At 47.1% G+C, this 27,810-nt stretch overlaps 1 protein-coding gene across 1 annotated transcript; it reads right to left on the reverse strand.

Annotated features, from left to right (window-relative positions):
- Positions 1 to 2,976: 2,976 nt before the first annotated feature.
- Positions 2,977 to 25,941, reverse strand: SIAH2 (siah E3 ubiquitin protein ligase 2). Its single transcript, XM_040428089.1, has 2 exons — positions 25,353 to 25,941; positions 2,977 to 4,019 (listed from the first exon to the last, which is right to left on the reverse strand). The coding sequence occupies exons 1-2, from the start codon at positions 25,752 to 25,754 to the stop codon at positions 3,462 to 3,464; spliced, it is 960 nt and encodes a 319-aa protein (XP_040284023.1). The 5' UTR covers positions 25,755 to 25,941; the 3' UTR covers positions 2,977 to 3,461.
- Between the last annotated feature and the right edge of the window lie 1,869 nt (positions 25,942 to 27,810).

The following is a 27,810-nucleotide window of genomic DNA, read 5'->3' on the forward strand; positions in this document are numbered from 1 at the left end:
CGCTTGTGCTTCCGATTCATTTCTATGGGACTTACGAAAAAATCGTCAAGTGTGCCAAACAGCTATTTTCGACACCCTCATGCACGGTCCACTCTCCTTCATTTGGCAAGCTCCATTCTAGAGATAGGTTCGAGGGATATGCCACCAATGTGTGAGATGCGACAACCCCTTTAAAGGGGTTGTGCTCTTTATTTATATTGATGGCCAGGTTCACATCACCATTTCATTTTCTGATTCATCAGAAGAACAGAAAACAAAAATAAAAGTGGATCCTATATTTTAAGCATGCGTTATGCTGAGTTATGCACATTTTGCATTAATTTAACCATTTACATCCCTTTCCTCAGATACTGTGTCCTAACCTCAGTATCTGAGGAAAGGGATTTAGGGGTCATTATTTCAGAAGACTTAAAGGTAGGCAGACAATGTCATAGAGCAGCAGGAAATGCTAGCAGAATGCTTGGGTGTATAGGGAGAGGCATTACCAGTAGAAAGAGGGAGGTGCTGATGCCGTTCTACAGAGCACTAGTGAGACCTCATTTGGAGTATTGTGCTCAGTACTGGAGACCATATATCCAGAAGGATATAGATACTCTAGAGAGAGTTCAGAGAAGAGCTACTAAACTGGTACATGGATTGCAGGATAAAACTTACCAGGAAAGATTAAAAGGACCTTAACATGTATAGCTTGGAAGATTGACGAGACAGAGGGGATATGATAGAAACTTCTAAATACATAAAGGGAATCAACAAGGTAAAAGAGGAGAGAATATTTAAAAGAAGAAAAACTGCTACAAGAGGACATAGTTTTAAATTAGAGGAACAAAGGTTCAAAAGTAACATCAGGAAGTATTACTTTAGTGAGAGAGTAGTGGATGCATGGAATAGCCTTCCTGCAGAAGTGGTAGCTGCAAATACAGTGAAGGGGTTTAAGCATGCATGGGATAGGCATAAGGCCATCCTTCATATAAGATAGGGCCGGGGGCTATCCATAGTATTCAGTATATTGGGCAGACTGGATGGGCCAAATGGTTCTTATCTGCCGACACATTCTATGTTTCTATCTGTTATTTTAGATGGGGGACTTTTTTTCATCTAAAATAACGGATCTCAGATGGAAATGGCTTAAACGGAGTCATGCTTAAAATACAGAATACGTTTTTTATTGTTTTCTGTTCTTCTGACGGATCAGAACAGAAAACGAAACAGTGATGAGAACCCGGCCTTGGGCCTCTTGCACACAAACGTTGTGCATCCGTTCCGTGCATTGGGGACCGCAATTTGTAGTACTTCAAGGAGTACTGTATTTATCTATGCAAGAGCTCAAAGGATCACAAGCACAATAGATTTTTGGATTTACATTTCTGCGACCATTTACAGGGCCCCACATTAAATATTTCTAGAGTCACTTGTCAGGTTTCATCTATTGAGTTACGGACATTCAAACAATCAATCATGTATTTACTTTCAAATTTGGTCCAATCTCTTAACCCAAAAGGGGTTGTCCTATCCATACAAATATTTTTTCATGCTCCCCTGCACAAGACTTCCCTTCGAGGAGTCCTAGTGGAGAGTCCCTGCACCCGATAACTGCCACTACATTAGAGTCAGTATGGATGCAACCAGGTGTTAGATGGTCATCCTTTCATCCAAATCAGCGCTGTCATGAAGTATCACATTTCACTCAGCCGAGTGTCAGACGCTGGACTAGAGGTTGTCACATGACTGCCGATGCAGCTTCAGTCTAAGGTCTCATTCAAATTTGTGTGGTTGGTCATTATTTGCATCCTTTATTTTTTTAAGTTAAGTTATGACCCACCTCAGCCAGAGATTGGGAAGTCTAAGCCATTTCCAGTACGCAGAGTCAGAGAACAGGAAGTGCAGAGGAGCAGGGACCGGAGTAGCAGCATGATATTGGTAAGGTAAGTAAAATGATGCTGCTGGCATACCACTTTAAGAACAGTAGTGGATCCTAAACAGAGATTGGTGGGGGTCCAACTAATCATGAAAAGGGAAGGTTCCGTATCTAGCAGGGTCCTGTGAAATGAATGGAGCAGCAGGTGCAGCTTGTGTACTGCTGCTCCATTCATCTCCATGGAAAAAGTCAAGCATTAGTACTTGGCTACCTCTGGCAATTCCCCAGAGATGAATGGAGCAGCAGTACACATGCTTCACCTGCTGCTCCATTCATTTCATGCAGGGTCCCATTCTTCTGAACTGTTTGGGTCCCAGAGGTTTTAACCCCACTGATCCAGTTATCCCCTTTATGTGGGCAAAGGATAGCGTGAATCGGGATACTCCTTTAAAGAGCATCTGTCAGCAGATTTGTACCTATGAAACTGTCTGACCTGTTACATGTGCACTTGGCAGCTGAAGATGTCCATCTTGGTCCCATGTTCATATGTGTGCACATTGCTAAGAAAATTATGTTTTAATATATGCAAATGAGCCTCCAGGAGCAAGGGGGCGTTGCCACTACACCTAGAGGCTCGGCTTTCTGTGAGTGCTGTGCCCTCTTCACCTTGATGGATAGGGCAGAGGGCACAGCAGTAGCAGAGAGAGCAGAGCCCCTAGGAGTAATGACAACGCCCCCGTTGCTCCTAGAGGCTCATTTGCATATAATAAAACATCATTTTTCTCAGCAATGTGGCCACTTATGAACATGAGACCAACGCAGATGCCTTCAGCTGCCAAGATCACATGTAACAGGTCAGACAGTGTCATAGGCACAAACCTGCAGACAGATGCCCTTTAACTCCAGATTTTGGGTGCAAAATATAGAAGTGTGAACAGTGTACAATTCTAATACAGATACTTCAATCCACTTAAATCAACTAGGGATCCTAAATAGCAAAATTCCCACATAATATGATCAGATTATCAATGTATTCATCGAGGTTTTATTAGACACATGGTCAGCAATTCTGAATAAACTAAACAAATCTGAAGGCAAGCTAGGATGATGTGCCTGGATGAAACACTGCAAAATGTGCGCTTTAATATAAATATAAAGACAAGAAGTAACCAAAAAACAAACAGTTCAGACTCTGGCACATAAAATTTGGTCTATGCATCGCTCACAAAACATTACACAGCAATGTTCTGCTGAACGGGGTTCTCCTGCACATACGTTTATCACACAGACACCATGCAACAACGCTTAGGTTTCTCCTGCTGGACTTTCACAAACTTTCCTGACAAATCTCTTTTTAATAATCAAGACAAGTCACTTTTCATAGGAAATAACTTAAGGAAAATTCTGTATTTCTCAGCTCTTTAAGAAACAATTCACAGCCTTAGTCGTAATATGCAACTACATATAGTCTCTATAAAATTGTTGGCAATGAGTATTGGAAAAAGTGAGTTCACTTTAATAAAATATAAAATGCAGACAGCACTACTCCAAATGAGCCACATAAATATCTACCTTTGTGACAAAACCCCCCCCACCAAAACAAAGCTCATGGGCAACAAGTAGATATGGTTACGTTGATGCCCAGGTTCCCGTTATCAGCAAAAAGATGTGCAATCGCTGTGTCAAAAACTAAACAGTCGCTGTTCATAATGGCTGCTGCAACTCCGTCATGGATGGATCTTGGTGTGGCTTCCCAGGTTAGACGTCTACGGTTTCCGTTCAGTTCAAGTCTGTAGGCAAAGTTTTCAGCCTGTTTTCGTGTGCCTATCAAGAGGACGATGGCAAAGAACTGCTGGTGTCCCTCGTACTTCTCTTGTTTCTCCAGCACCAACATGAAATGGTGGCTGAAACAGAACTGCATCATGACCCAATCAACTGCTCCAGGCAAGTTAATGTCGGTAGCGAGGAAGACTATGTCTTCTCCTTGAAGGGTGGTAATGCTTTTGTGAGCGTGTGTCAGGTGGGGCATAACCGCTTCCAAGGAACCTTGCCATTTACAAGAAGCTCCAGGGCAGGGGCAGGAGTAGGGTCGATATTCGCAGATGTCCTCGTGTTCAGGTTTTTCTGTGTGATGGAGAGACAGAGAGCATCCTGTAGAAGCATACTATAAAAGAAAAAAGCAAATATTAAGTCTCACTAAAGTATTCCAAGATGGAAATGAAGGTCCTCATCTATAAAAACAATCAACACATTACTTGTGGGCTCATACTTGCCCAATCAGAAAGGCAAGTTAGATAGTGTAGGTCCCATCTGTGGACGCCACCTTGGGATCTACACAATGGAAAGTATATGAAAAGTATTCCATTCAGTGAAGGCAAAATGGTAATAGACAGCATATAATGCCAGTTACAGGTACAGAGACCTCCAGGAGGCCCATGCTTTGTCAAATCTATTCATAGTATGATTCTGTAATGTCATCATGCGCTCATATGACACCGTGGTGTTTCTGAACATAAAATGTCTTCAAATGATGGGACAGAACTTTTCCAATGTCTGCCTATGGCTACTTTTGTAACTAAGAATACGTGCGCCGCATTGGGAGAATGCACCGGCGCTCGCAGTAGGCTTCTCGCAGCTTTGGCTAGGCCATGTGACATTACATTCATCGGTCAAATGGCCTAGGAGAAGCTCAGCCCCATTGAAGTAAATGGGGCCAAGCTTGGTTAGCACAGCAGCTATACAATTTACAGCGCTGTGATGGTAATCTGAGAGACGGTCGCGGGCTCCACTACAAGCGCTGGTGCCTTCTCAAACGGCTGATCGGCAGGGGTCCCAGGTGTCGGCGCCACCACTAATCAGATACTGATGACCTGTCCAAAGGATAGGCCATTAGTTAAAATATCTCAGAAAACCCCTTTAATCAATGCAAAGCTCTTCTGTGGCATCTTTATCTAGACCTAACAAGAGAACACAGCTGTCATACTGTTATCCCAATTCTACATCTACTATGATAAATGATTACCTTCAAGATAAGATCTACCATCACAGCAGCCACAAATGGATGGCGGGTTAACTATATAGGAAGTTTTATCACTTGTGTTGACTGCTACAATATTGGTGTTTAATGGAAGAATTAACAAAGAAAAAAAAAAAAAGTTTTCTATAAAAAATAAAAATAATAATAGTAAAAAAAAAACCCTGGTGGAATGTCCCTTTAAGTTAAATAAATGTTGTTATGCACAGTAAACATCTGCGGGCTGGAGCATGACACAAAGATAGACGGTTCCACAAGGATACGTCTCATTCATGTGTAGTCATAAGACTGAAGAACAGCCTGTTCTCAGCCCAGGCGCACACAAAGGACACGATTGTGCAGTTAGGTGATCTGCCTCGATCAGGAGCTGCCCTACATACCTAAAATACCTTTTTCCAAGCAGCCGTTCACTGGAGACTAAAACAACCAATATAGATACGTCCCTAGATATCTGCTGAAGAATTAGACCTGTGCTGATCTGATGATTTACACAAAAATGGGTATTTCTAGCTCTTATTTTTATGGTATATCCACAGGATATGCCATAGAAGTCTGATCGATGCGAGCCCCACATATTTCTTGAGAATGGGGCCCATTTACCAGCTGCAGTGTATGAAGAAGTGGCCGTGTTTGTGGGGCTCCTCCATACACTTCTATGAGAGGCTAAGGGGGGGGGGGGAATATATATATATATATATATATATATATATATATATATAATAAAATTAATAAATAAATCGCCTATACTCACCTATTTCCCTTCCGCCATTCTCAAAGCTGCAGCTTTGCTCCTCCTGCTGTCTGTACATTGGCTGCAGCAGTTATGTGCCGTATACCTCTGCATTACTGCAGAGAAACTGGTGAGTACTGTATATGATGATTTTTATTTTATAGCATTTACTGACAGGGGGCAAATTTTTATTTAACTTGTGCTCGGATCGGCTCATGCTGAGAGGGTACCCTACCCAAGCCTATACTCCACCCCCCCAACCTAGAAGCAGCAGAGTTATGCCGGAACTGCTTACCGAAGGGTAGCCTAAAGGGGCCAAAAGAACCATGCATAGGAGTTTGAAAACTAGATAACAGAAACTACAGACCAAAACTCGAAAGCCAATGATATTTCGTATAAGGATCCGGTATATTACGCATGGAACACGTGGAACTGCGACGACCCAAACGTTTGATGACATGTACTGGCACCTTATGCATGGACGCCGCTGCTGCCGTGCCCATGCGGAAGGAATGTCCTGTGATCCAGCGAGGACCGACCCCTGAACCTGTCAACTAACCTGAATGTACCTAAGAAAGGCCGCGGTGGTTAGCCGGGCATTGCCTAGTTCGAGTACAGGAGAACATGCCGCTTGGACTAAATACTACGCAGCCAAGCCTCCAAGGCCTGCACCGGACATCATGCGCTGTCCGTGGGAAATTATCTGACCGCCACTGATTGCCCCGGCCGTGACGTCTTGGACGAGGCCAAGGTGAGGACGTAGATGGACCCGCGCCGGATGAGCTGACCTTTCCGCAAGCACCCAGCCAGCGTATTTGTGCCCATGAGCTCGCCTGACCTGAGGAATCCATGGAAAGCCAGGTACAAGGCTGTTTCTCCCAGAGCGCTAACCTGCGGCCCGAACGGTTTGCCCCTGCAGTTTGCCTGTCACGGCCTGAACAAGCTACCGGTAAACGGCTGACGCCCATGTCATTTCACAACAGACATCTTGCGCAAACCCTTCAATGCCGCTTTGATCGGGTGGGCGGAGAAGAGTGACGGTAGGTCCGGATGTAGCCTGTACCAATGGTGCTGAATACCTGCCATGTATAGTTAACAATGCTATAGGACAGGTTTAATTGAGAGTGGCAAAAACCCCGACAAAGCCCAATAGGTGAGTGATAGGCCCCCGGCCAGCGGCCAGGTAGGTGTTCTTATATCTCTGAAACAGGCGCCAAGCTGTCTTGTAAGCCCTCAGAGTATTACTGGCCAAGGAATTGGCCATCAGTCTCTTAGCTATGGTGAGATGAGAGACTAGTCCCAGCGCAGCTGGGCCTGGTGAGGAATTATTTATTTATTTATTTTTTACCTCCATGCGTGAGAGACTCTAATGGCGGAGTCCTGTGTGTAAACCTAAAGCGGAGAAGCCATGCGCGAGAGACTAATGGCGGAGCCATGCATGAGAGACTAATGGCGGAGTCATATGTGTAAAACTAAAACGGAGAAGCTCTGCGTGAGGGACTAATGGCGGAGTCATATGTGTAAAACTAAAACGGAGAAGCTCTGCGTGAGGGACTCTAATGGCGGAGTCATATGTGTAAAACTAAAACGGAGAAGCCATGCGTGCGAGACTCTAATGGCGGAGTCATATGTGTAACCTAAAACGGGGAAGCCATGCGTGCGAGACTCTAATGGCGGAGTCATATGTGTAACCTAAAACGGAGAAGCCATGCGTGCGAGACTCTAATGGCGGAGTCATATGTGTAACCTAAAACGGAGAAGCCATGCGTGAGAGACTCTAATGGCGGAGTCATATGTGTAAACCTAAAACGGAGAAGCCATGCGTGAGAGATTCTAATGGCGGAGTCATATGTGCCAACCTAAAACTGAGAAGCCATGCGTGAGAGACTAATGGCGGAGTTGTATGTGTAAAACTCACACGGAGAAGCCATGCATGAGAGACTCTAATGGCGGAGTCATATGTGTAACCTAAAACGGGGAAGCCATGCATGAGACTCTAATGGCGGAGACATATGTGTGAACCTAAACGGAGAAGCCATGCGTGAGAGACTAATGGCGGAGACATATGTGTGAACCTAAACGGGGAAGCCATGCGTGAGAGACTAATGGCGGAGTCATATGTGTAACCTAAAACGGAGAAGCCATGCGTGAGAGATTCTAATGGCGGAGTCATATGTGTAAACCTAAAACGGAGCAGCCATGCGTGAGAGATTCTAATGGCGGAGTCATATGTGCCAACCTAAAACGGAGAAGCCAGGCGTGAGAGACTAATGGCGGAGTCGTATGTGTAAAACTCACACGGAGAAGCCATGCGTGAGAGACTCTAATGGCGGAGTCATATGTGTAACCTAAAACGGGGAAGCCATGCGTGAGAGACTCTAATGGCAGAGTCATATGTGTAAACCTAAAACGGAGAAGCCATGCGTGAGAGACTCTAATGGCGGATCCGTATGTGTAAAACTAACACGGAGAAGCCATGCGTGAGAGACTCAGATGGCGGAGTCATAAGTGTAAACCTAAAACGGAGAAGCCATGCGTGAGAGACTCAAAAATGTATTTTTTATATATTTTTTTTTTCACTATCAACCACTTAAGCAGCTCCCGTATGGGCACAGCTCTGAGTACGAGCATGAAGAGCATGGTATAACGCAGGTCACCTGCACGGACTAACTAACATCCTGTGCCTAAATAACCCCCTTGGAACCTAATGTACGGCCGGCAGCAGGAAGCCAGCCACCGCCTATGATCTGCTCCCCCTGACCGAGCCTAGTACTCCTTCCCCTGATCCCTGCCTACCTAACGGCACGGCGGCCCATGCCAGACTTTATTGAAGATGAGGAGCCTTACCCCCCAGCCGCGTGGGGAGCTCACGCTGCTCCCTGGCAGAATGCACCAGTGCGGGGGAGCCCCCCTCCTCAGCTAGGGCCGACCCACCGCCGGCTGGACACTCGTACCACGTGGGGAGCAGCGCCACTCCCTGGCAATGTGCACCGGATCAGAGGGAGCCCTTCCTTTACCGTGGGCCCCGGCCCCCGCTGGGTTGAACAGTGTGCTGCGTGAGGAGCCTCACAGCTCCCTGGCATTGTGTGCCGGTGCGGGAGTGCCTCACCTAGGGGCTGGTTATTGTGACTGGAACCCGCTGGGAGACTGAAGCCTAACTGGACCTACCGGTGACCGTGAAGGCTGACCTCCCAGGCCGTGGCTGACCCACGTGCGTAGTTGTGACGCAACTACCCGTAGATGCCCACCCAGTGCCTGTAGTTAACGGGAGTGCGACCGAGTCTGTGGATGTGACCGACTAGCCCCTGTAGTCGTGAGGGGACCCTACATCGAGAGTAGCGGTAACGGACCATCGCCTGTAGACGTGGTAGTATTACCTCATGAGTCTGTTTACATGAGACTAATGCCTGCAGTCGTGGCTGGTCTTAATAATGAGTCTGTAGTCGTAACGGATTTGTGCCTGCAGTCGTGGCAGGGCTTTAGAGCGGGTCTGTAGTCGTGACAGACTGATGCCTGCAGTCGTGGCAGGACTTTATAACGAGTCTGTAGTCGTGACAGACTGATGCCTGCAGTCGTGGCAGGGCTTTATAACGGGTCTGTAGTCGTGACAGACTGATGCCTGCAGTCGTGGCAGGACTTTATAACGAGTCTGTAGTCGTGACAGACTGATGCCTGCAGTCGTGGCAGGGCTTTATAACGGGTCTGTAGTCGTGACAGACTGTTGCCTGCAGTCGTGGCAGGGCTTTAGAGCGGGTCTGTAGTCGTGACAGACTGATGCCTGCAGTCGTGGCAGGGCTTTATAAGGAGTCTGTAGTCGTGACAGACCTGGCAAAGCAACATTCCTATCTATACCATTATATATATATATTTTTTTTATTTTATTTTATTTTTTCCCCCCCCACCAAAGGCCACGACTGTAGGCGCCACCCTGTAAGAGATGCGCCAGAGGCCTGGACATAATAGTCCACCATCCCCCGTCCCCCAAGCCTATGCAGGAGAAAAGAGGGGGTTGGCCCCCGCATACACCACCCCTGACTCACCTGGCGGCCATGACAGCCACGAACCCCACAGTATCGTAAGTTAGCCCACCACCTGTGGACCTGAATAACCAAGGACAGACGTAAGAGTGAGCGCACGCCGGCTGGGCGACCCTTCACTCATGCCACCGCTCCCTAGCTAGCCACCGGATTATTGTGACTGCGCCCGAACCAACCCCCTGACTGACCGTATGGCCTTACGGGCGGCCCGGCTGCGTGCGCAAAGTGACGTGGCCAGCCCCCCTCCTTGAAGCCCTTTTTATATTTGATCCTTGAACATATTCCAAATTTATTTAAATTTTTTTTTTTTTTTTTTTTATACTCCTGCCTTAGTACCTAGCCACTGTGCCTGAGCAGAGGAGCCCTGCACCAGGACTGCAGTACCAGTATGGGCTTGTAGGTGTCGCCCTCTATCAGCCAGGACCTGCTGGAGCGCAGCAAGCCAGTGATTCCCTTCTAGGTTAGAATTAACCATTGAAATCCTAACTTGTTATCCAGTGCACATGTCTGAGTATCTGCTTATCTCGTCTTGCCTGAGTTTGGCGCAGTAAAGAAGACGAGTTTGTTCTGCAGCGGATTCCTAGACATGACTGAAAGTCACATAAGCATGTCCACCTTCACAGCCTCGCTAATTGTAATTACCAGGAGAACGTGCATCAGGATCGGCTGCGAGGGATTTGCGCTCCGCCATGTGGAACATTGCATCCCGTGCCCACCGCTATCAACTATTTGTACAGGGAAAGCCGCGGCGTATTAATCGCCTATAGGTTTCGGGTTCCGCCCCCTGATCCTGCAGCTGGACCTCCACTTACTGATTGCAGCTAATGAATAGATTCCTGTGTGAGCGGACGGCGTTTTCCTCTACAGCGGAACGAATGTTTATGTTCTGATACGGGAGTGAGTGATATATAACGCTGCGTCGTGGAGCCGACGGCTGGCGTGACCGATGCTCAGGGTATGCGAGCGGACGTCGGGACCCGTCGCTGCTGAGCCACAGGTGAGGGGTGCCTGCCTGGGGGACGCTGCATGTGGGAGCGGGGGTGCTTAGCGCAGGGCCTGGAGCGGATCGGGGTGCCGGAAGCGATCGGGAGTGCGGGCAGTCTCCAGCGCAGCTGGGGACCGGCGGCACGCTCGGCAGCCCCACATGTATACATAGCGAGACGGGTGTGCAAGCCACCCTGCCTACCTAATCACCGTAGCGACGAGCCCGACGCAGCCGATCCCCCGATCCTCCAGTGACGCATGCCCTTCTCTGGCACCAACCCACAAGCCGATTCGAAATCGTTCGAACCGACAAGTGGGGGGAGGAGGGCCAGGTTTAAATAGTGAACGCCCCGCCTCCCCTCACACAAATACGGCACTCTTAATTGCCTACCACTTAACACCCGTTTTAAAGGTGGTCATATACTTCGAGAGCCGTTACCTGAGAGCAGTCAACCACTGGTAGCAGCTTATCTCAAGTAAAAAGAAAAGATCAGGTAAACTGAAAACAAATATGTCCGAATCTACTCAATATGTGCAGGACAGTTGGGACGACCAAAGGCCAACATTTATCTAATGTGTATGGTTACAGAGAACTTTTGATTCTGCATTGCTATGCTGGCCGCTGACACATAAAAGGCTGGTCTATTTGACACAATCAGAAATGTATTTCTTTAGAAGCTCTTAGGTTAGGGATTGAGAAATCAAGGCCGCTATGGTGACTAAAGTCCACCGTGGAGAACATTTTTTTTATCCTGCACTTTCAGTAGCCGGATGCTTCCTGGTCTGGTTGTGACTATTCAAGGGAGGTATAAAGCTGGCCTTGCACATCACCATTGGGAGTCTGGCCTCAAAGGGGTTTGATGTCGCATGTCTCCCGCTCCATTCAAACAGGGAACATGGGTCCCCAAGAGGTCAGACCCCCGCCAACCAAACAATTAGGATGCTTTCACATGCAGCAGATTTTGTTGCAGAAAATGTTCCGCTACTGAAAACTAGTTCACCTGAATGAGGCTTACAGAAATCCATGTGCTTCCTGACAAAACAACCTTTGGAATCTTCTAAAGAGGTCCCATGGCTGCCAAATTGGTCCACCCTGCATCACAAGTAATAGTCATGGACAGGGCTATAGCTATAAGGGGTGCAGAGAGATAGCAGTTGTATCCAGACCCTGGTGCCTGAGGGGGTCTGACCAAACCTTGGCACATGGTTGGTGGATGCCCACTTACAGAGTTTGCATTTGGGCTCAGACGATTCAAGTTACATACAGCATCTGTGTGAGGACAAGCAAACCAAAAATAAATCCTTGTGCTGAATATTGTCCATACAAGTATCTGTATCAATCTCCACAGAGAGAGCACCGTGTTCTATGCAAAAGACGTTTCCTAAGACAATAAAAGGCTGCCTGCTTAAGGCAGGGTCCACAAGACTGCCCGTCTGTGCCACTCAGGCACTCATTGCAACCGATTATAGAAATGATCAAAAAGGTTCCACCAGTGGGGCTAAAATAAGAGGAAAAGCTTTACCTTTTTCCACTTTAAAAAAAAAAACACTTTATTATGGGAAAAAAATTAACTATACATAATTTGTATACAAACAATAAGACCAAATAAAACTGAAGTTGTACGTACACCAAAACAGTGCCAATAAAAGGGTAAATTACTCTTACCAGTAATTGGTTTTCCAAATAGCCTCCACAACGGCACTCGCAGGAGGGTGTCCCCGCCCCAGGACAGGAAACAACGCAGAAGCAGATGATTTAAAAAGGCCTCCTCCCCTTCAGTCAATAAGAGAGGACACGGAAGTGATGCAAGAACAAAATATGTATTAACCATTAACAAATGACATCATTTGAAAAGAGACAAAAAGGGAGAAAATAAATAAATAAATAAATAAATAAATAGAAAAAAAGAAGAGGGAAATCCCAGTGCCGTTGTGGAGGCTATTGGAAAAACCAATTACCAGTAAGGGTCCATTCACACGTCCGTTGTTTCTTTCCTGATCTGTTCCGTTTTTTGCGGAACAGATCTGGACCCATTCATTTTCAATGGGTCCTGAAAAAAAAAAACGGACAGCTCAATGTCTGATTTTTTTCCAGGACCCATTGAAAATGAATGGGTCCAGATCTGTTCCGCAAAAAACTGAACAGATCAGGAAAGAAACAACGGACGTGTGAATGGACCCTAAGAGTAATTTACCCTTTTCCCCGGCGCCTCCACAATGGCACTCACAGGAGGATTAACAGAGTAATCAATATTAGGGAGGGACCACGGCAGAAAGGACTCTGCGGCCAAAGGATAAGTCCCTGTTCTTGAGAATGACTTTCTTTAATCATTCTAAATTAGACATAGGGCTTGCCCACGTGGCTGCCCTGCAGATCTGGTCAAATGAGACTGAAATAGATTGGGCTTTATCCCGGAAGGGGGATGAAGATTCTTTTGGACATAAGCAAAGGCAATAACATCTCTAATCCATCTTGCTAGAGTCCCTTGGACCCCGATATTGGAGGAAGAGATGGTCCGACTGTCTGAAGTTAATGGTGGTATGCAGGTAGGATAACACACTTCTTCTCAAATCCAGGTTGTGGAATTTCCTCTCTCTTTTCGTAGTAGATGGACAGAAGGAAGGTAACGAAACTTCCTGTTCACAATGAAACCTGTAAACCACCTTGGGAAGAAAAGCAGGGCAATGTCTGAGAATTATGCGGTCGTCCAGGACCATAAGATACGGAGGCTTGTGAGAGAACCATTAGGAGTTGCCTCTGGGCTCAGGGCCAAGCTATAGTATATGTTAATAGGGTCAGTCACCCCACTCCCTAGCAGCATCTCTATTGACCTGGTGTGTGCCTGGACATCTAAGGATAAGATTTTGTAATGAATTATTAAAAATATATATGTATAGATTTATTAGGGTTACTCTTTAGCTGGACTTCTACTTGTGAGAGAACGCCTGAATTTCCCCAATTCTTCTAGCAGTTGTTATTGTTACAAGAAAAACAGTTTTGTAGGTAAGCATCTTTAAAGAAATCCGTTCAATTGGTTCAAACGGAGGTTCCGTTAGGCGTGAGAGGACCAAGCTCAGGTCCCAGGGGGGAATGATGGAAAAGCAGGTAAGTAAACTTCTTGTCACCCCCTTTAAGAAACGCTTGATGAGTGGGGAGTCCGCTAGCCTCTTATCCAGGAAGGCACTTAAAGCTGAAACCTGCACCTTGAGTGTTGCAGGCCGGAGACCCTTATCTAATCCTGCCTGTAAGAAACTTAGAATTTAAGGAATGTATGGAGAAAGGTGATTATTAGTGTTGATCACGAATATATGCATTTCGAGAATTCGTGAATATTTAAAATAGCGATATATTTATTAGTAAATTTCGAATATTCGAGATTTTTTTTTTTAATCAGTACACATGATCCCTCCCTGCTTCTAGCTGGTGGGCCAATAAAAAAGGCTGCAATATCTTTGACATTAGGAGTAGTGTTCATTCCGAATTTTCGTAATGCGAATTTTTCAATTGCCGATTTCCGCAATCAAGAAAATAATGACTGGAGATAACGAATTCGCAAATATATGGTGAATATCCGTCCAAATATTTGCGAAATATCACAAATTTGAATACTGCCCCTGCCGCTCATCACTAGTCATTATTTGAGAAGGACAAAAAAGCTTTCCAGGCCCTTAAATAAATTTTTGATGTTATAGGCTTTCGGCTCAACATCATAGTAGAGATTACCGCATCAGTCAACCCTTTTTTCTTCAAGGCGAGGCGTTCAGCCGCCAGGTTGAGCCGATTTATCCTGGGATGAAATACTGGTCCTTGGTGAAGGTCCGGGGTAGCTGGAAAGGTCCAGAATACTCCTGCTGACAGCCTGAGCAGGAGGGGGAACCAAGACCTCCTTGGCAACAATGGAGCAATGAATATTACCTGGGCTCCTTCCTCTTCTACCTTCATTACAGTTCTTGGAATCAAACTGAAGGGAGGGAAAGCATAAAGAAGAGCTTTTGGCCATGGCTGGGATAGTGCGTCTACCCATAACGGTTGGTCCTTTTGGGAGAGAGAGCAAAACCTTCTGATCTGTCTGTTGCTCCTTGTTGGAATATTTGAGAATTCTGTGACCATTCTCTCTCCTTCAAAGTCCGGCGGCTGAGGAAGCAGGCTATTACAGCGGTTAAAGAAACAAGATTTCTTTCTGCCCAAGAAAAAATGTCCAGAGACACTGCCCCTAGGGAACGGCTTCTGGTTCCTCCTTGCTTGTTCAAGTAGGCAACTGCAGTGGTGCTGTCTGATAACACCTTTACGTGTTTTGGAGATGAGGGAGTGTGAAGATAAATGATGACTTTGTAGATGGCGGTGAGCTCTCTTAGATTGGAGGAAGTCTGTAACATATGTTTTCCCCAACAGCCCTGAACTATTCTCCCTTCTGAATGGCCGCCTGGTTACGACCATGTTTTTTTCCTGCCTCCAATAGACACCTGCCTGCAAGTTCTTTTCCACTCTCCACCATATCAAGGATCTTTTTATGGAATTTAGGATGAGAATGCGCTTTTCTATGGCGGAATTTGTTCCGTCCCACGAAAGCAAGAGGAAGGGCTGAAGAATCCTCGTATGACTTTGAGCCCATCTTACTGACTGGATTGTAGCAGTAAGAAGGCCTAAGATGGTCATGATGTTCCTGATGGAGGATGTCCTCTGGCTGCAGAATTGATAGACTTTCTGATGTAGATTGTTCCTTTTTTCTAGGGGCAAAAAGGACATTAGAAGATGAGAATCTAAGAGTACTCCCAAGAAAAACTTCTTTTGGTCTGGAGATAGATCTGATTTTTTTAAGTTTATAATCACCAGGGTGGTAAAGCACTTTTTCACTTGAAAGAGGTGGGTACCTAGAACTTCCTCTAAGGATGAAGCAATCAGGAAGTTGTCGAGATATGGTACAATCAGAATCTGCTTTAGATGTAGGTACTTCATGACCTCTGACATGATCTATGAAAAAATCCTTGGAGCAGTGGAGAGTCCGAATGGAAGGGTTCCGAACTGAAAATGGCGTTGTTGGTCCCCCATGAAGACAGCGATTCTTAAAAATACTTTTGATGGGCCTGACATATTGGGACATGATAGTAAGCGTCCTGGAGGTCCACGGTCGCCATGAAACAGTCCTGAGGGAGTAAATTGATTGTGGATCTTATAGTTTCCATCTTTAATTTTTTGTATATGATGGATCTGTTGAGGGATTTTAAATTTATTATTAAACGGAAGGATCCGTTCGGCTTTTGTACCAGAAATATTGGAGAATAGAAACCTCTGCCTTACTGATCTACCGGAACCAGGAGTATTTTTTTTGTTTACAAGGGAAGAGATTTCCAATTCTAGACAAGACTGTTTTTCTTTTTGAGGTAGTCTCTTGTTTATAATACACCGATCTGCGGGAGGGGAAGAAAACTCTAGTTTTAAGCCCTCTTTTAGGGTAGAGACTACCTATGGGGAGGCTCTTATTTTCTCCCAGGCCGAGGTGAAGAAAGTTAACCTTCCCCCGACATGGCATATGGAGTCATTGTGTGGGACGTGAGGAGCTTTCAGGAATGAATAGGAATCCTCTTCCTCTGCCCCTAGAAGGCTGCCACTTCCTTGACCCTTCTTTCTTCTTCTGATCTAGCCACGATTTTTTCTGGTTCTGAAAGGACAGTCTTTGATGAAAGTAAGGCTTTCGAGGGGGAAATCCTTTTTTCTTATCCGAGGCCTTTTCAAGAATAGTCTAACCCCGAGCCAAATGATCTATTTTCCTCACAGGGGATCGAGCAAAGGCGTTTTTTTGACCCAGCGTCACCAGACCATGTACGAAGCCAGATTTCTCTATGAGCTGCATTAGACAGAGCAGCTTACCTGGCGGAAAGTCTGACTAGGTCTGCAGATGCATCTGCCAAAAATATTTGATGCTTTCTTTAAAACAGGCAAGGAAGATAAGATCTCTTCCCTCGGGGTACCAGCTGCTAAGTGGTCTTCTAACTGATTTAGCCAGACCGATAGAGATCTGGCTGTGCAGGTAGTCAACATGAGTCAACAGCGCATGCGCCGCACTCCCTGCACACCACAAAAGGGAGCCGGCGCATGTGCAGTTGACTCGTCGAAGCCGATGCCAGTAGTCCGCACGGGCGCAGACTACAGTGTTCACTGCGCCTGTGCAAGACTACGGCACTGAGAAGAAATTACGTCAGGGCAAGTGGAGTGAATAAATTAAGTGGTAGGCGGTGCTGGGCTTCGGATCGATGGGTTTGGCTGGGCTCCAGCAGATGTGGGACAACCCCTTGGGCTCCTGACCAAGGTAATTTACATATCAATAAGATAGTTTTTATAAAAATAAAGAGAGCAGTAACAGTGGGATCATTTTAAACACAGCAAGGAGACTGATGGGCACATATAAATATCGCTATAGCGTTAATCCTGGTGACAGAATCCCTTTAAGGGAGCGGAGTGCTGTGGAGGTGACAGTTCAGAGGGCAGGTAGGGTGGCCATTCAGGCCACCCTCAAAAGAGACTTAAAACACCCGCCCCCAGGACCCGCTAAGCCGCGACCCAAGCCAGTTGGCCACGCCCCCACTCCATAGCAGACAGGGATTGAAAAAAATGAAGGTAAAAATCAACTTCTGTCAGCTTCAGGGGTGGGAGGGAGGGTGACTTTCTCCCTGCAGCTTACAATCAGACAGCACAGTGCTGCTGTCAGAGTGAGCTGTTCAAATGGACATCCAGCGTTAGATATTCCCAAAAAATGCATTAGCCAATAGGAGCCTTATCAGCCAGCAGAAGCTCGCAGGCTATTAGTCTCCACATACACACAGTTTTACACCAGGTTTCCATAACAACCCAACCATTTTTCTTCAATGCTGTAGGTCAGCTTTAAAGGGGCGGGGTACTGTAGATGTCAATGTTATAGTGGATACTGTCGATATCTTTTAATGACATACACAAACATTAAATTAAATAGGTGAAATAGACCCGTGCAAAGCCGGGTCCTTCTGCTAGTACTGTAGATAAAACAGCCCCCAGCGTCCATCCAGCTATAGCCATGACACAAGAGCACAGAGATGAGTTGACTGCAGAGTTATTGTACTTCATGTTGGGAACTCCTAGCGGACACTTGTGGCATAAGGTGGATTAAAAGTTGACCATCCACATAGGTAAGTATTAAAGGAGTTGTTCGGTGGGGTAAACTTTTAGAAAAGGGGCATAACGGGTTAAAAGTATGAGAAGACTCACTTCCCTGATGACCTCCGCTTCCTGGTCCCGTCATCGGAAATGGCCGCTCCGCCAATCTCTGACCGCAGCGGTTACCTGCTTCTCCCAGTGATTGGCTGAGCGGGTATTTCCTGCGTGTTGAGAGTGGATTAGGAAGCAGTGACCAAGGGGGATCCAGTAGGAGTCGGGATAGGTCTTACAGCCAGACACAGGACTTCGGGAAGAAGAGGGCTGGGGAAATGGCCGATCCCCTAGGAAACAAGCTGAAGAAGTCTGTATGCATTTCACACTGTTTAAGACATTTAGAGTTACAGAAAAGGGGATCATAGGGATGGAACATCCATTTAATTTTATTTTTTTTACTTTTTTGTGTGCATTTTGCTCATTTACTGATCCTTATTGGAAACAGGAGACACACTGTACAAAGTGCATGCCATAAGACAGCAGAGGGAGACCGACTTCCGCTCCATGCTGTAGGATTCGGAGAGTTAGAGTCTGGGTGACGAGCTGAGGAAGGGAAACAGGTTGATAATTCAAGAAGGAAACCACTTATAATAAATACAGTTAACGGCGCCAATTTCTGGCATGTTGCAATATCTGTCAGTCCCACAGACTGAATGGAGCACCACGCATGCTTCACCGCCTGCCACTCTATTCAGACAGGGAACTCAGGATTCCTGTTCTAAAAATCAGAGGCTGTCTAAAAAAAATCAGCCCCCTACTGATCTGATCCATGGGTGATAAGCAGAAGGCTTTACTTGGGAAAGGGATGCCATAAACACCTTGTGGAGCGGTTACTCTCCAAGACCAGAGAAACAAGTTCCAGCTCTGAGGTCACCCGGTTTTACCCTTTTACAGTGAATGCTTTCAGCTTTAATGCCGTTGTATTGCTACGTCCTAAACCCTCTAATAATCTCATGTCTATTAGGACCACCCAGCTGTTCCCCAGAAATAAGGATCAAATGGATTCTGACCAGTGACTAAGACCTTGTCTGGTGCTGCATGGTGGGTAACTAATAGATGCCCCGTACATATATCTATATAGGTTGTCCAGCTTTCTTCAATAGACCCTTGCAGCGTGTTCCTACCTGCTCCTCACCGCTCCGTTCTGGCTCCCTGCCGCGGTGTTCCTGTAAATTCCCAGATGGACGGGATCACGTGTGCTGCTGCAGCCCATCACTAGCCTCAGTAGTAATGTGCCCCCAAGAAGCACTTGACCTAGCCATGCACCCACTCACCATTCTGAACACCCTCTGTTCCAGCAAACCATCCTCCTTGTGTCCTTGTGCTGTAAACCGCTGAGGCAAGTGATCGGCTACAGTAGTCGTGTGCACACCATGGCTGCAGCAGCAGTGAGTAAAGGAGCTGGAACGGGGAGTATATAATTTTTTTTTACTATTTTAATACCATTATTGCCTTTCCAAAAAAAACTTGGACAACTCTTTTAAAGAGTATCTTTCACAATTTTTATGCTAAATTTTTATGCAAAATGCTTGCACTGACCCAGCTGCTTTGCTAAACTTTGTACTGAACATCTCCGGTACGAGCTGAGCACTGAAGTCTGCCCAATACACAGTGCGTGCAGGCGAGTCCGAATATCTATGAGCTCCTGGCTCTCCTGCGGTGGTGGGAGCTGATGAACGGCTTGTGCCGGAGCTGTTCAATACCAATTTCAGTAAACAGGTCAATTCAAGCAAGTGCCCAGCATTTTGTTAAGGGTATCCGTCACCAGCTTATGCCACCCTCAGACAGGGCAGTATAATCCTGGTGAAGCAGCCCTTTAAGAACTGTATAAGACTTCTGTAGAAAACGATCCTCCGTGAATAGGCCTCTATAAGACGGTGAGGTGACTTCATGGAAGCTCGTGCTAATTATATGTCCGCACAGTAATAGCTGCTGTGTATCGCGCTCCATCCACCGTGACATGTCAGGTGGCGGCTCTGTGCACGCGTTAGGTGTGTCCATGTGTGACCTCAGATGTTTATGGCAGCTGAGGTCTATGGGGTGACATGGATCGTCTGCACACTCATAGAAGCAGCTTCTACTTCATGTCGATTTATTTTTATTCACCTATAAATAGGCAAGAATCTGGCAGGGTGATGTTTTTTGTGAAAAATCACACCATTTAGGGTAAGTGAAAGCTGAACAAACAACAAAAATAACCTGTTGTTCTTGGGAAGTCTGGATCAGATGAGCCTTAAAGGAGTGTTTGTTTGCACGTTACATCTCACAGCTTAAGGGGATGTGCACATGGCGCTTATTGTGCGGCATCGTTCCGTACAGCTAAGCAGAGGAGATTTTCTCATCTAGATGGAGTGGAAGTTTTCCACGTAGATTTTTTATTTATTTTTTTAAATCAGGAGCATGTCAATTTTATGGATTTCCAGTGCAGATTTCACAGTGTAAAGGGTGAGATCTGTGACAAAAACGGCAAGTAAGGCTGTACCTGCCCACGGGTGCGGGTTTACACATAGAATTTCTGCGTTGCTCACATCTTACGCTTTGCATGGCACTAAAAATCTCCAGAAACAAATGAAACGCTGCAGATTTCAAAATCCACACGGCAGGTAAATAAGATCCGGAAAGTGCAGATGGAATTTATCGAATCTCATTCGCTGTGCTGGTACCGTAATCCATATTGTGGGCATTTACCCTGATGTGGATTTTTGTAAGGAAATGTGGGTTTTTTTGTTTGGTTTTCCCTACATGAGACTCCCTGGTCTTCTCAACCTCCAGTGATTCTCGCCTCCACCCACCGTGTGCACAGCGGCAGGACAGATCTGTTCAAGTCAACTGTAAGGCTGGGTTCACACGAGCGTGTCCGGATGCGTCCCGGTGTATTGCGGCAAAACCGCACGAGTAGGAATGCAATTGCAGTCAGTTTTGACTGCGATTGTGTTCCGATGTTCAGTTTTTATCGCGCAGGTGCAATGTGTTTTGCATGCGCGTGATAAAAAACCGACTGTGGTACCCCGACCGGAACTTCTTCACAGAAGGTCAGGCTTGGGTTCGGTGTTGTGTAGATGTTATTATTTTCCCTTATAACATGGTTATAAGGGAAAATAATAGCATTCTGAATACAGAATGCTTAGTAGGTGATCAATTGAGGGTTAAAAAAAATAAAAAAAATAACTCACCTTCTCCTCTTGTTCGCGCAGTTCCCGGTCTCTTCTTTACTTCTTTAATGATGAGCTGTGGGCTAAAGGACCTTTGGTGACGTCAGATCACATGCTCCAATCACATGGTCCATCACCGTGGTGATGGACCATGTGATTGGAGCATGTGATCTGACGTCACCACAGGTCCTAGCCGATAGTTAATCTTTTAAAAAGTAAAGAAGAGACCGGGAGAACTACGCGAACAAGAGGAGAAGGCGAGTTAATTTTTTTATTTTTTTTTAACCCTCAATTGATCACCTACTAAGCATTCTGTATTCAGAATGCTATTATTTTCCCTTATAACCATGTTATAAGGGAAAATAATACAGTGAATAGACTGTCACCTAGCAACCATGCTTGAAAAATCGCACCGCGTCCGCACTTGCTAGCGGATGCTTGCGATTTTCACGCAACCCCATTCACTTCTACGTGAAAAACGCAGAATATAGAGCATGCTGCGATTTTCACGCAACGCACAGGTAATGCGTGAAAATCACCGCTCATCTGAACGGCCCCATTGAAATGAATGGGTCGGGATTCAGTGCGGGTGCAATACGTTCACCTACCGCATTGCACCCGCGCGGAAATCTCGCCCGTGTGAACGCAGCCTAAGGCCCTGTCCACACTGTGGATTTTGCAAAGGCATAATCCGCCATGGTTTCTGCCACGGTTTTTCAATTTAAATGCCACGCATGTGGTTCAGCCCCACTGAATGGCACAAAACTGTTAAACACCTGATGCTGCTTCCAGTGGCATCCTTTAGGGTACCAGTCCAAGAAAGGACAGGTCTTGCCGAGGTCGCGCGAACAGCAGCCAGGTCTCCCATAGAAAGAAAAAAAAAGGAAGCCAGATTCCACATGGCCCACGACAGAACCCACAACAAAATTCCAGCGTCAGGCTACATGCACACGTCCGTATGTGTTTTGCGGTCTGCAAATTTCGGATCCTCCAAAAAAAACAGATGCCATCCGTATGCCATCCGTTGTTTTTTTTTGCGGATGCATTGCAAAACGGACAAGAAGAGGACATGTTCTATTTTTTTTGGCAGGGGTACAGAACGGACATACTGATGCGGACAGCACACTGTGTGCTGTCCCAATTTTTTGCAGGCCCATTGAAATTAATGGGTCTGCATCCTATCCGCAAAAAACGGAACAGACACGGAAATAAAATACATTTGTGTGCATGAGGCCATGTGAATGAAGCCTTAGGAAGCTGCAGCGCCTCGATGCCTTCAGTGTAATCACTGCACTAGCTGTGAGATAGAGGAGAACCGCATCTGGTCCCTCACAGAATGGCGCCAATCACCTTCCTGGACTAAAGATCTACTGTCACTCTGCAGTATACCCATCAACGGGGTGGTGTCAATAACAGGACAGAGGAAAAGTGATCGCTAAGAGTCCAACTGCTGGGTGCCCCGTCATCAAGAGAACGCAAGTACCGCCAAAGTGCCCCATGCAATAGAGCGGTAGTGCACCTGTGCCATTCACTTCTCTGGCACTGATGTGGGTGCAGTACTTGTCAGTCCCACAGAAGTGAATGGAGCGTAGGTCGCACAGGCGCACTACCGCAAGGGGCAGTTTAGCGGTACTTGCAGCCCCCCATTCTCATTATGAATAGGAGATAAGTGTTATTAGTGGCACAACCCCTTTAAAGAGGACATATCACCACAGATACCATGCATCGGACCAGCCTCGTGTACAGGTATCAGTGAGTGACAGCATTCTCCGTGTACGTGAGTATATCAGTCACTGATCACACCCCCGTGTACAACTCAAGTCAGAAAGAGATAGAAACTAATACATTACAAGTTTAACTGAATCTTTTTGCATAAAACTATCCATCAACCTGCTGCCTGCAGATTGCCCTGCGTTTTCATGGTGACGGGTCCTCTAATGCTCACTTAAGGCTGTATTAGACAGCCCGATGTGGCAGATGCTTCCCTCCCAGCAATCGCCTGCCCGCTAGTGGAAGAGACTGCCGCTATTACATGCAGCGATCTCCTCCGCAGCATGGGGAGGAGCGATGGCATAGTCATGCTGTATAGTGGTTTAACATGTCGAAAGATTCAGATTGCCTGATGAACGAGCACGTGGCAGTATTACACTGCCAGATGATCACTTACAAGCGCTCACAGGAATGCTCGTTAGTGATCATGTGCCAAAAAAATAAAATCGTCTGGTGTAATACAGGCTTTAGGGTACTTTCGCACGAGCATTTTTCTTTTCCGTTATTGAGTCCCGTCACAGGGGAACTGATCAGTTTTATCCTAAAACATTCTGAATAGAGAGCAATCCGTTCAGGATGCATCAGTTCAATCCCTCTTACGTTTTTTGGCCGGAGAAAAAACCGCAGCATGCAGTTTTCTCTCCGGCCAAAAATCCTGAACACTTGCAGGAATGCTGGATCTGGCATTAATTTCCATTGAAATGTATTAATGCCGGATCCGGCATTAAAATTTCCGCATTGACGGATCTGTTCTTCCAGTCCGTGCAAGCGCAGACCTTTAAATCTGTGGGGAAAAAAATAAATACCGGATCTGTTTTTCCAGATGACAACCAGAAAGACAGATCCGGTATTGCAATGCATTTGTCAGACAGATCCGCATCCAGATCCGGTATTGCAATGTATTTGTTTGCGTCCGGATTGCCGGATCCAGCAGGCAGTTCCGGCGACGGAACTGCCTGCTGGAATCCTCTGCCGCAAGTGTGAAAGTACCCTTAGACACGCTGCATTATGACTGCCTAGGGCTACAGTCAGACGTCTGTGAATGTGTCCGAACCCGTTCTGCAATTATGCGGAACAGGTGCGGACCCATTTATTCTCTATGGAGTCGGAAGAGATGTGGACACCACACAGTGTGCTGTCCGCATCCGCTTTTCCAGAGCGTGCCCCCGATATTCCAGTCCGCAGCTCCGGAAAAAAAATAGAGTGTCCTATTCTTGTCTGTAGACAAGAATAAGCAGTTCAATGGGGGGGGCTGGCCGGGTGTATTGCGGATCCGCAATACACTACGGACGTGTGAATGGACCCTTAGGCTACATGCACACGAACGTTGTTTGTTTCCATGTCCGTTCCAGTGCCAGAGAAGTGACTGGCACAGGTGTAGCCCAGTCTGCAGTAAGGGTACAGAGGGGAGGTAACCAGTTGGGGGGGGGTGTACCTGCACCGACTGACTACCCAATCAGTGCTGCCATTGTCAGACTGTGCAGGGACACACCCCCAACTGGTAACCTCCCCTCTGTACCCTTACTGAAGGCTAATAGCAATTCATTCATAGTAGGAATAATAAAGGAATGGCACAACATAGAGCCATAAGAATAGATGCTCCAGAATGATTTCATGGGGAAGGCATGAAGCTAATAATACAGACATGTCAGGAGCGGTGACAGGTCCTCATTAAACTGGTAGCCCCACGACTACAACTTATCCCGATCCAAATAGGGGAGCAGTGTCTGACTGGTAAGAGGATCATGGGCCCCATTCTTGTGATCATCTGTAGATGTGGGATACGTTTTTGGCACGGACAATCCCTTTTAGGCTCCATTCACGCGTCCGCAACGTGTTTTGCGGATCCATGGAGCCGCGGATCCGCAAAACCCAGGCAGCGCAATGTGCGTTCCGCATTTTGCGGACCGCACATTGCCGGCACTATAGAGTATACATATTCTTGTCGGCAATTGCGGACAAGAATAGGACATGTTCTATTTTTTTCGGGAAATGAATTGCGGACCCGGAAGTGCATAGGAATGAATGGGTCCGCAATTCCGTTGTGAAAAATGCGGAACGAAATGGCGGACGTGTGAATGGACCCTAAGGCAAATCTCTGTCAAGGTATACCCCTACGGACAGGGATCAGCAACCTCTGGCACTGCAGCTGCTGTGAGACTACAACTCCCAGCATGCACACTTGCTCAGCTGTTCTTCTAACTCCCACAGAAGTGAAAGAAGGATTCTGGGAGTTGTAGTTTCAGAACAGGTGAGAAGTCAGCGGGTGCTGATCCCAGTCTTATGTCCGCAGACTCCGCTCAATGGAACTGTGTGGAGAAAACTCTCAGCGGGCCACAATCGGCAGGAAAGCCCGCAGCGACAATCCTAAAGGGAGGTGGAAAAATCTTCAGCTGCAGGGGTTCCCATTGGGCATTGTTTACTTGTCTGGCAGTGATGACATCACACAGATCCATGTGATCGCTGCAGCCAATCACTGGGCGCTGATCCTGTCACCACTGCAGCCAAGTAAACAAAGGGCCACAGGGACCCCCAGCAGAACTGGAGCGCTGCAGGATCTCATGGTTATTTCAGAACATGTTTGCCCCATCTCTGGGCAGCACCCACCTTGCATGGAAAGAGGACCGCAGAGGCCACCTTCTCCATCGCCAGATTCCGGATGCTGGGGGTGAGGGACGCCCTACACGAGGGGCAGCAGCTCAGCTTCTGGCGGCATTGGTTACACACCAGGTGCCCAGCCTGGCACTGCAGGATGGGAGGCAGGACGTAGTCGAAGCATACCGGGCACTCGAACAGAGACGTCAGCTCGTGGTGCTGCTGCTGCTGCTGGGACACCGGTCCCGAGATGGCCGCTGCCGCCGCCGGGGACTGTGGAGGGGCGGCAGGGCCGGAGGGAGCGGAGATCGTGGCGCTGGTGACCGCAGGGGACGGAGTGTGCGGCGGCGGCGGCAGCTTCTGTTTACCACAGGGCTTGCTAGCACAGGGTCCGGCGGAGGACGGGCGGCTCATGTCGGTCCGAATCAACCATGGAACTTGGCGGAGAGGAAACTTCCCGAGACGGAAGGAAAGAAGAACGCCTCAACAACCGCAGCGACTCCCATCACTGTGCTCCGAAACAGCCCGCCCCCTCCAGCGCTGACAGCGGCGGCACCACGGCGGAGACGGCCCACGGCTCTGCCTACCTTCTGGAACATTGTCAAACGTCATCGCCGCTGACGTCACAGCCTCCATGTGTGAGAGGGGCTGAAGGCTGGGGGCGTGACCAGCCCGGCGTCACATGACTAGGCTGAGGTGGTGACGTCAGCTGCTGTCAAAGTTGGCGGGGAAAGCGTACAGCCTGGCTGCTAGTGGTTAGGTCGAGTGGAGCTCGACGAGTCACGTGGTGTAGACCAGTCACGTGACCTCCCCCAGTTACTTCCTCCCCACTGGTGCGGCGCTGGGACGGCAGTGTGGGGAGATTGTTCCCTGCATCCCACTACGGTCACTTGCAGATCACTGCAGTTGGTAACGCAGCTATTGAAAAACATTATGCTTTTTGACATTTTGTTGCTCAAAAAACGTGAATAAAACTGCACCCAAAACGCCTTGTGTAAACTGAGCCTAAGGGCAAGAGACCTTAGAGAATCCTTAAAGGGGTTATCCGATCCCTGAAATGGTCCCCCATATGCCCGGGCCCCTCACACACAATATACTTACCTTGAACCCCTGGCACCCCCGTCACTCCTTTCCCCCACAAGGCCACGGCTGCTTCTCCCTGTGTGCGGATGAAAAGATCCGGTGTCGGGAAAGGGGGGCGGTGACGGCCTTCCTAGCGTCACCCGCGATGCTAGGGAGGCTCGTCCCCGTCTAGGGTTCCCACCTTTCCCAACAAAAAATACTGGCCACGTTAAGCTGCACCCCAAAGGGGGAGTGGCTGTGGGCCATGGCGATGTCATACTGTGGCTCCCAATAATATATATTTTTTAATAGTATCTGTTTATGAGTTTCCAAGAAACAGACTTACAAGTTATACAATACACATTCACATAATGCAAAAATATCCTAATGGTCGCCACCAAGCACAGGTCATGTTCCGGAATAGAGTGCACTACATAAGGTCAGCTCGCTGGCGATCCATAGTGATAAGCACAGTGTGCTGGATCACACCAACAAACATACAACCAAACGCGCCATTCCTCCACAGGTCAACAAGGATCCCAAATTTTAAGGAAGCGATCAGGAGTATTCCTGTGCTCAAAGACCCGCTTATAGAGCTCCAGATCTGTGTTAACTAGTTGAATCCAGTGTTGTATAGTGGGAACCTTAGGGGCTTTCCGGTTCAAAAGTATGGTTTTCCTAGCGTAGTATAGGAGTAACCTATATAGTCTTCTACCATATTTGGTGGGGATTATATCATTAACAATTCCCAGCAGACTTGACTGCGGCACCCAAATCTCCGGTAACCCCACCTTTGAGTGTAAATAGGCATGTATCTGTGCCCAAAAGTTTTGAATAACCGGACATTGCCACACCATGTGTAGGAAGTAGCCGTCTCCTGATCCACAGCGCGTACAATGAGGATTGGCTAATCTGCGCATCTTAAATAGTCTACCAGGGGTAAAGTATACTCTGTGCAGCCATTTCAATTGTATAAGTTGATCTCTGGCGCTAATAACAGTTGATCTCCACGTCTGGCTCAGTTCCTTCACATGATGGGCCTCCAGCTCTATCACATCTCGCCTCCATTTACCAAAGGACCTATCTATCGGAGAGTCTAATTTCGCCATTAGTACAGCATACAGGGTAGACACTGGTTTATCTAGGCGGGTCCGCCTTATTGTTGCCTCCACTGAACCGCAGTCTAGCGCCAATGGTCCTCTGCCAAATTGGGCACTACAGGCATGTCTCGGTTGGAAATACCTATATAAAGAGTGTTGGGGTAACTGAAATTCTTGCTTAAGACTACTAAAAGATCTGAATAAACCTTTTTCGTACAATTGAGTGAGATATCGCAAGCCCTTCTGAGGCCAGAACTCAAAATCCGGGAGAGATATCAATTCCGGGAGGACTTTATTCCTCCATAGGG

This window comes from Bufo bufo, chromosome 4 (genome assembly GCF_905171765.1).
Source record: "Bufo bufo chromosome 4, aBufBuf1.1, whole genome shotgun sequence".
In the NCBI taxonomy this organism is placed as follows: Eukaryota; Metazoa; Chordata; class Amphibia; order Anura; family Bufonidae; genus Bufo; species Bufo bufo.

What these genes read in the sequence shown, in the direction of transcription:
- SIAH2 (XM_040428089.1), bottom strand. Translation starts at nt 25,754, where the DNA reads ATGAGCCGCCCGTCCTCCGCCGGACCCTGTGCTAGCAAGCCCTGTGGT. An exon ending in CGGTCCTCTTTCCATGCAAG is followed by an intron (nt 4,020 to 25,352) that starts GTGGGTGCTGCC and finishes TTTCTTTTATAG; the next exon opens with TATGCTTCTACAGGATGCTC.